Below are 9,565 nucleotides of genomic sequence, written 5' to 3'. Positions count from 1 at the left end.
TCATGTACCCTTTATTTGCTTTCAGTGTAACATTCCATGCTAATTGCAGATGTAATATTCATGAGCGTAAATATAAGAATTAACAACTCTGGGTTGGTTTTCTCCTCTTTTGTTTTTACATGTGAATATTTTGGCTTACAAAATTAACAGCATACAGTAAATAATCCTCCCATACTTTGTACAAACTACATGATTTTGATATACAAGGATTCTGTTTTTATTACAGTGACAATATACAACCATGTCTATTTACAATGCAAAAAGTATATAAACCACATTTTAAACATTCTGCTACTGGCAGCCACTATTGTTTAGGAGGTAGCTTTAATTAACAAAATGAACTGAAGCCACATTTCCCATCATGTGTTCTATCAAATAATTTACAATACAAAGATAAAAATTCATTGTATGAACAGTATATACAGTTTAATTCTCAAAACAGCAATCTAGCTTTAAATCGTAACGAGAATGTCTCCAGAGTAACTGGGATGGCAGTGGATTTGCTCTTGATTTAGCCTACACAATTACTTAACCAAGCATTCATGACTTTTTATCGATCAGATTTCAAACTAAATATAGATAAATGGATCACTGATTGTACTTAAATCATTTGGGTCTCAGGACTCGAATAGTTTAAAAATAATGCACTGATTGACATGAAAATCAGTGACTCTGCACAGTGTACTTTCAGTAAAATAATTGGCAAAAATGCTTTTCTTTCCTTGCAAAACCGCTTTCAGTTTTCCCTCCATCTGCTAAAATCTCAGTCTATTCGTAGGTATCATTGGGGTGCTGTAACACTCTACAGGCTGCAGAGTATTAGCCAGTCTTTCTGCAAAGGCACGAGCTGCATACACACACCGACAGCGCTGCTAACCCCCCGCCGATGCATCGATGTTCCTGCCAACAGTGTGACCCGACCGCCTAATACTGAAGAACGTCGCTGTGGTTCACCTGAAGTAATACGTCACCACTGGAAAAACTGGTGTTCGACCCTATTATTCCCAACAGCTGTTAATATGCTTATTTCATAGTCTACAGATACAGATTACAAGTGCTTTATTGTAACAAAACCTTTTTTTTTTTTTTTTTTAAAAATTGAACGTTGGCTTGAAATACAAAACAAACATGGTATTTCCTATATTGCTGTCACAGTCACATATGGGAGAATCAATCCCTTTTTTGGCCCTGCAGTAAAATTCATCCTGAGATTCAATGCTGAATACACTATACAAAGCTAGCAAGAGAGTTTTTTGCTTAATTATAGAAAAGTCACATTTAAAAATAATTTCTTTAATATTAAACAGCTGTCCTTTATATTGTGCTTTGGCAGAAAAAAAAAAAAAAAAGAAAAAATCAACAGAACTTACCTTGCCAACAGCAGAAGCAAAGTACAACTGGAGTACAATGTGGAAACACACCGTTAGCATGTAAAAAACTGTATAAAAAGAAACCACTATTGCGTGGAAAGAGTAGAAATATTGGGTAACGAATTTGGTTTACCAATTATTTACAGCCAGGACAATTGATTTATTTCTTTAATTGTTTTTAAATGTATGGCTCAAGACGTTACTGCCCACTTCCCTTCTTTACAAATGACACTAAACGATGATTACAAAAGTGCTTCCTGCTCGAAAGGTCAACACAGGCAACAGTCTACGAAGCGTTATACCTCCTTATTAGAAGAGCTGAGGGCAACGAGCCCTTTCAGTCTTTAATTCTCGGTATGTTGTAGGCGTAACGAACCAAAGGGAATCCTCGGCTTTGGTAGAAACACGCACGGCCGCAGGCCTGCACTTGGTCTGAGCTGTCCGAGACGAAGGAGTCGTCCTCGTCCGCGTAGTCGGAGTGGGCTGACTGGGTGCCGCAGTCCGACCAGTAGCCATCCGGCCTTTGGCAAGGCACCACTGCCAGCGCGGGGCAGCTGTGGGACTTTATTAAATGTTTACAGGGCACGGGCTTGGATAGGAGGAGCGATTCGCAACATTCACAGACGGCGATGTTACCCTGCAAATGGGTGTACACGCCACAGTCGTAGTAGAAATCCTGCGTCACGCAGCCCCCTTGAGCGTTGACGGCAATCGCTACCGCTCCGTTCTTCCTGGTCAGATGGTGCCTGAGCAACTTCCAGTCTTCCTTGAACTTCGGGTTGAAGAATACGTACAGAACCGGATTCAGGCAAGCGGGTAACGGGAAAAATATCAAAGTAACAGACTTCATGATTTCAGGGCTGATAGAAATCGCAGTGATCAACGGTGCAAATGAGAAAAACGCAACAGGGCAGAAAAAGATGCAGTTCGTGAAGATTAGCCAAGCGACATGCTTAATCATGCTGGACTGCGAGTTTTCGGAGAGGTCCTCTTTTTCCAAGTTGCAATACAGTTTAGTGTAGATAATAGCCATTAGCAAAAACGCTAACGAATTCAGGAGCACTAAAGTTACTGTGAAGCCTAACGAAGGTGTTTCTCCAGTGGGGAAGGGCAAGCAAAGGGGCGATGCCGAGTACTCCGCTTTATAAAAAAGTGGTAAGCATCCCGCTACCACAGCACACAGGAAAGCAAAAACTGCCGCAATTTGAAATTGTTTTTGGCGATTGCTTTTCCCCTTTTTAATGATCTCCTTCGCAGAGAAGCTCCGTTCAACAGCTGCCAACATCAGGAAAAAAATGGCGCTTTCTGACGAAAAGACTGCAAGAAACCCAGCAACTCTGCAACCACTGCCAGTCTCCCACCATATGCCAAATTCAGCAAATCTTCCCCAAGAGACAGCATCCAAGAAAGTTAAAATACCAGTATAGACTCCCATAAATAAGTTAGAGACAGAAATGAGGCCTATAAACAGTTTGGAAGATGGCAATGGAGTACAGGATGCAAATATTGTTAACATGACAAGCAGGTTGAAGAACAAAGCAACCAAAAAAATAAACCAGACGGTAAGTCGAATCATCCAGCTTCCCAATAAATATTCACAAGGCTTAAAAGCACCTAGAAGAGAAAAAACAAAACAGAAGGACAACCAATTTAGGAAAAAAATCGCGCCTTAATAAGCAAGATTTTCAAAAGGAATTACAAGAGCTCTCCTCATTAGTTCATGAATAGAGCACACAGCTGAACTGCTAAATAGGTCAGCTGAAAGTAAACTATTCTGGTGAAGCTATTTACTAATTAATTATGCCTGAAATAATAATTACTGTGATGAATGGTCACTTGAGAATACTTTGTATAAACAAGCTAGCTAAACAAACTTAATTACCTTTTAGCTACTCAAAATAGCTTTTAGTAGTGCCACCTAAATACTTTTTATTTGCTTTAGATTCCATACTGCAATTAAAAAGTTGGTAAAAAAACAAAACAAAAGCCAATGTTCACAACCAACTCAGAAGGGGGAAGGATTTTTTAGAAGTAACGTGTTCTCTCAAAAAATGTTTCACAAACGTGCCTTCCGGAGTAACTTTTGGTCACAAGGAAACATCTGTAAAACAGCCGACAAATTCAATTTATCAGCTTTAATAGGGACAGGAATTCACTACAGTCCTCTCCCCCACCCTCGTCACTGAAAGGCACCGTAACCTTGGAAAGTCATATAGGGAAAATGAATCTTTTCTTCTTCTTTTGTCACTTAAAAAAAGCTTTAATAATAAAAAATGTCCAACAAGCAAAACAATATGAGGCAAGACAAGGAAAAAAGGTCACTACTTCTGCTTACCTTTCTAATCCTTCTAATTGCTATTTATTCCGTGGGGAAATCCTACTGATTTTAAGTAACAATTAGAAGAGTTTAACCTCTCCTACATCCCCATTAGGCGCTGCTAATTGTCCGACGCACAATAGCTGGGGATCTCTCCCTGCAGTCGGACGCTCGGGGAGCTGAGGGCAGGGCAGAGCAGAAAGATGCCAAATGGTGCTGCCACCTCGGGCTGGAGCTTCTGAGCCGGATTCAGCCCCGGAGTCCTGGCTCTGGGCGGCTCCTGTCCTCCCTTTAGGCAGGTGAAAGGAAAGTACCACCCATCCCTAACGCCGGCTGGAACAGCAACTGCGCAGAGCGATTAAATGTCAGTGCAAAAATCTCCCAAGGCCTAAAGCAACTTCCCGAAGTTACCAAACTGACAAGTCAAAAAAAAAGAATCTTTTTGTTTAATGACCAAGCTTCATTTCTGGGCAAGAAATAATAGTGCTAACTGGATTATCAGACCAGTAAAATCAGCAGGTATTCCTGAGTAAGACATCCTTGCTGGAATAATTATTTTTATGGTACATTCACATGACAGAGCAATACTAATTAGAAATTACAAATTCTAATTAGAAATAGAAACAATTTCCTACTTAAGAAATTTAAAAACATCAATGCTGTGCTTCCAAAATCAATTTGAAGTCTGTTTTCTAGTAGCTGTAGAGTGAAGCATCTTTAGAAAAACAAAACGCATCACACTGTCCTTCCAAGGTCTAACCATCCTTAGAGTTAAAGGTTACCCTCCTCTCTCGCTAATATTCCCAGCCCAGCAGGGGAAATCCAGGCTCAGAAGGGTGAGTTTTGCAGCTTTCCGTGCTATGCTGCTTGAGTGCCACTGTTCAGGGACCCATTCCTGCCATTAGGCAAAGCGGAAAGTGGATCTACGAGATGAGCAATGATTCAGAACTTACACGGTGGGTGGAGTGTCCTACTTATGACCAGACGACAGCATGGCACAGAAAACAAGTTGGTTTTCACCAGTCCCTCCCATACTAACAAGGCAAATGGTGAACTTGTAAAACAAGCTCCTCACTCCTTTTAGAGCTACAGCATCTCTGGCATGGGCAAAAAGAGAGAACTAAAGGCTTTAAAGATTTAACCCATGTAACACGCCATCTGAATTCTCATTTTGTGAACAGGAGATCAAAAGCAAATAAGCAGCACCGGTCAAACTAATTCTCAGATCACGTACAGTTACATTAATAAAATATTTGACTTTCTGACCACAATTTTTTTTGGCTGTGATCAAGAAATCCTTGTGCCATTCTACATACTAAAGCTGGAGCTAGCCCAAAAGATGAAGACCAAACAAACTGTCACAATGGATGTAAAATATCAGCTTAGGAGAAGAGAATGAAAGAAGACTTGGAAAACCCCTGTTCATCCAGAAGTAACTTCACTGGAAGCATACTGTTCCCCCATCTATGTGGTCCTGTTTGCATAAACAGGAGGGTACAAGATTTATAGAAGGAATCCTCTGGAGAACCCGTGTGAAGGCAAGGAAGTAGGAGGGCACAACAGCAAGCGCTTTAGGAGTTGAGTGAAACTGTCTGTGGAAATTCGCAGTACGAGGCAGATAAAGAGAGGGGCAGCAATGAATGAGAATGCTTGTTTGCAAGATCAAAGACTTTCAACACTCCTGGACTGTTCAAGCCTGAATTGGAGTAGTTCTGGAATGCCAATAAGACTATTCGTTGCACAAATATCTACAGCAGTTTAAGATGCTACTGCCTGCTCCAGCTACTTGTAACAGCCCTCTGCTGTCAATTAATGCGGCCATAGCAGGGCTGGGGAACAGACCACGTGAGTGTTCCTCCTCCTCTCTTCTGCAAAGACGTCAGGCTTAGTTAAAACCATCGGTGACAGCGGTTGGAGTTAAGCTTTTAAAGCACAGGCTGATTTCTCACCAAAACAGATGAGCATTCATACAGTCTGCTCCACAGACATCTCTCTGGCAAGAGTAATGCAGAATTAGGGGACAGTGCATTAAACACAGCAAGCTCCAAATTAAAGTATTACAGCCTTGTATGTTCTGCTTACACTTCCTTCTCCAATATAGCGCCGTGTGTCTACGGCTGAGGCAAATCTTTGTGATTGCTCATCCAAACCAACATTGACATCAAATGAAGCTTCACCCAAGCATTCTAGAATTTAATCTTCTGTGTACAGAATGACTACGAGGAATGAAACGTGTAATTCTGCAGACAGCTATTTGCATAACACCATGCCTGAAGTTCACAATGTGGCTAAAGCATATTGTAAGATTTACCTGTTGCTGGTGTACAGTGAATAATAGTCTGTCCCAGTTCCTCATTTTCCTCATTTCTTAGAGCATCTGCATCAGCTGTTTCCAAGTAAAAATGAAAAACAGGTTAGTTGTAGGAAGAAAAAAAAAGGGAAATGCAGTGAAGCTGCCTAGGATGGAAGCAGTCCTTTGAAAGATTAAAGACCTAAGACTCCACCAACATTCAAGCCTTTAACAAGTGGAGCTGTTCTGGTTTGCCACGTGAGGTCGAACGCTCAGTGCAGTCTGAGTTACTGCTGCCTGTCCCAGCTACTCACAATGCTTTATAGCAAAGCAGCAACATCTTTCCTCACCGGGGAAAGTTCTGTGGGCCTTGAAGTAGACAGCGGAAGGACAAGCCCTTTCTGAACAGGAAGGTCAAAATACTGAGAGCCATAAAACTTTCGTTCTGGCAGAAAATGACAGAAACAATACTGGCAGTTTAGAATTTATAACAAGAAAAATTTGATTCGTTTTTTTCCCCCTTAAACAGGCAAATGTTACACATATAGAAAGAACACTGCACTGCCTACTAGGAAGCAGCCACTAAGCACTTTCACAGAGGGCTTTTGTATCCCTATAAAGATTTACATTCTTCAAATTTCCTTATTCAAAGACAACATATGCTGTTTATTTGGTCTGGCCTAGCCCAAAATAACACTGCCGGTTTAGTACAATGGAACACTTACCCTTCTCACGATCCATCAAGGCACCTTGATCTTGGTGACTGGAATCTTCAGCGTTAGAGTTTAAATAAGAATCACATCCCCAAAATGCACAGCACTGGTACGCGTATGGCACAGAGAGTGACCTGAAATACAGGCAGAACAACACTGTTACTCGTTTTAACCTGAGTGAAGATTACCATCTATTAAAAATATCTAAGTGGCACACTTCAGTGCTGAAAATTGAAGCCTCTTTTTGCCACAGTTGCTAATAAAAAACTATTTCCAATTGCATCAGCTGTAACCATTTCTGATGAACTTTTGCACTGAGATAAAGGACAGGTGATGCATCCAAGTGTCGTCTGCTGCAAGGAGTATGAAGAAAATTCTGTGGTGTTTAGCGCTCTTTACTACTCACTCTAGTCCATACACAAAACAAATTCGGATCAGTGTTTGTGGCATTGCTGTACAAATTCAACTGAAAACTAATTAAGCAAGTTAATTAACGAGCAACTGTTTTCTAAGACAGCTAATTCCCAGATGACCACAATCTTAAAAATGTATCTTTCTTTCTCATTCTTCGTTTTGTGGCCCTGAAATAAGATTTTTTTTTTTTTTTGCTATTGTCTTTTTGTACGTTTGACAGAAGTGATGCATACTATTAACCCTGGTAGGGAAGTACAACTGCATAAAGTTTTAAAAAGTCCACATAAACAATGAGATAAGAGCAGACCAGAAACTAATTTTTATGACTCAAGGCTACTGTATCAGCTCTCTGAAGTATTGTTCCTGAATTCTGCTCTTGTAAACATTTAAGAGGAACACCAGTCTAAAGGATCCCACGATGCATTAGGTCTCAAACACAGATCAAAACCTAAAAACCAATCTGCTGTTTCTCCAGGACTGCTGAGGCCTGACATGGCCTTTGCCGGCCTTAGACAAATTAACAGTATCTTCATCTCCATTTTTTCCACGGGACAGTATGGGAAACTATTTCTAACTGCTTCTGGAGGACTGAAATATTAATGTGCAGATAGATCTTTGAAAATGCAAAGCAGTTAATCACTGTCTGATCCACCTCCCACTGAAATCAGCACCAGGTTTCCATTTGAATGATTACTGTTACTCTCATCGTTTGCCTCCAAGAATAAACGGCATATGTATAAAGCGTGGCCATTATGGAATCAGACACCTGCGTGTCTGCTCCCGTTTTCCACGCTCTGAAAGACAGATGTGCTCAGTTCAATAACAAATGGAATCCACCCAAACCACTGCTCCAAAGTCAGATAATATCTGCCTGAAAAGCGGCAGAGGAAAAACACAAAAGGTTCCAAGAAAATCATCTGCAAATGGCTTCTATAGCAGAAGAGTCAGATGGCCTTTCACACATGCCAAGGTTAAGGCCCTACAGGACTCAGCAGATCGTTTGTCATTAGTATTATCTAAACTGTTTTTATTTATTGTCATGTTGCTTGTTACTGTCAAAATAAGCGAGGCCCTCTGTAGTGTTATCTACCAACGTACCGGAGCTTTGCAAAGTTCTTCGCTGCCAAAGCTTCTTTCAGCTCAGAATTGCCTGCAAGTTTAAGCTGGTTCAGTCCACTCAATCCTTCAGTGGGAACTGAAGTGAGTTCGTTGAAACTTAAGTCTCTGAAATGTGAATATTAAGAGAGTGTTACAACAAAGGAAGTTTGAAGATCCTACAGCACACACCTCGTTGGAGCAGGAAGGCTTTTTAAGTCTCACACTAAGGCTGTGGTCTAGCAAACGCCTGTCAGGGCAGCCGGCACTTTCAAGAAGCATGCCCTGCCATCCCTTCAGCCAGTGAAAGGTTTCGTGATCCACACAGATGAAACATACAATGGGCACACACCAGTTTTAAGCGAGAAACATTTACTCGCTCAGCAGTTTGATGGTAGAGAGAGGAGGCTGCTGCACAGAACAGCCTACTTACAGGTTAACAATAGCTCCAACAGTGATGAAAGCTTCCTTGTGGATCTGACGAATCCGATTTCTACTGAGGTCACTGTAATGAATGCCAAATGAGATTATTTTAGCAGTTTCATCAAAACTTTGTAACAGCCACTGTACTGAGAAAAAAACCTAAGGTGACAAATAAATTATGCCTTTGTCAGAAAAGCTGAAGAACCCTCCCATTTCCCCTCTCTCCCCACTCAGCCACGTGCTGCAGCAGCCAAATCCCTTGGTAAGGCAGCTGTATCCTGCTTCACCTCATCCCCAAAATAGAAGCCACCTCCCATTCCTGCCCCCTCTCCCTTCCTCGCTGGCGCTGGCAGCTCAGCCTGCGCTCCCAAGGCAGAGGCCGGCTCTGACACCGCCCATTCCCGGGCTGAAGGTGCCAGGACGATCCCCTTGGTGACAACCCCACTTGTGGCAGGGCACAGATGGGGGAAGACAACAAAAGAACAAGCAGAAGGGCATCTGCTTGGCTGGATTTCAAAATACGGATCCAGCTCCTGTTGGACCACCATGACTTATATCGTGACACCTGTCAATTTGTGGATTTTTTTTTTTTTCCCCTGATCATTTCAATGTTCCTATACAATCTTCATACAGCTAGAGATGTAAGGGGAGGGGACAATTTTGGTTACTGGTCTGCTCCTCCTGAGGAAAACAGATAGGATATCTCCGATAAATACTATATAATGGAATAATATAGTAATATCTTTAGAGGCTAGAAAAGCAAAACGGAGAATAGAAAGAAGAGAACTGCCTGCTTCTAGTGTCTCTTGTACATGGTTTGCTTCACCTTAGGATCCATCACACCTGGCCTTTTGCCATCAATCAGATTTGTAACACCAAACCCTGATATCAGATTACATGGGAATCAAAACCATCGTTTTACTCAGTATGAAGCTATGTGCAC

The 9,565-nt window shown here is 41.5% G+C and overlaps 1 protein-coding gene across 1 annotated transcript in view; it reads right to left on the bottom strand.

Annotated features, from left to right (window-relative positions):
* Positions 1–9,565, bottom strand: part of LGR4 (leucine rich repeat containing G protein-coupled receptor 4) — an 81,592-nt gene continuing 72,027 nt past the window's right edge. Inside the window, exons 14-18 of the mRNA XM_074586262.1 lie at positions 8,633–8,704; positions 8,203–8,328; positions 6,703–6,824; positions 5,999–6,073; positions 1–2,984 (exon numbers count right to left, since the gene is read on the bottom strand). Of these exons, the coding sequence (XP_074442363.1) occupies positions 1,708–2,984; positions 5,999–6,073; positions 6,703–6,824; positions 8,203–8,328; positions 8,633–8,704 (1,672 nt within the window). The 3' untranslated portion in view covers positions 1–1,707. The remainder of the gene's footprint in view (positions 2,985–5,998; positions 6,074–6,702; positions 6,825–8,202; positions 8,329–8,632; positions 8,705–9,565) is intronic.

Source organism: Larus michahellis, chromosome 4, assembly GCF_964199755.1.
Source record: "Larus michahellis chromosome 4, bLarMic1.1, whole genome shotgun sequence".
Classification (NCBI taxonomy): Eukaryota; Metazoa; Chordata; class Aves; order Charadriiformes; family Laridae; genus Larus; species Larus michahellis.
The sequence above is the reverse complement of the archived record's forward strand: the minus strand, read 5'-3'. Positions and strand labels throughout refer to the sequence as shown.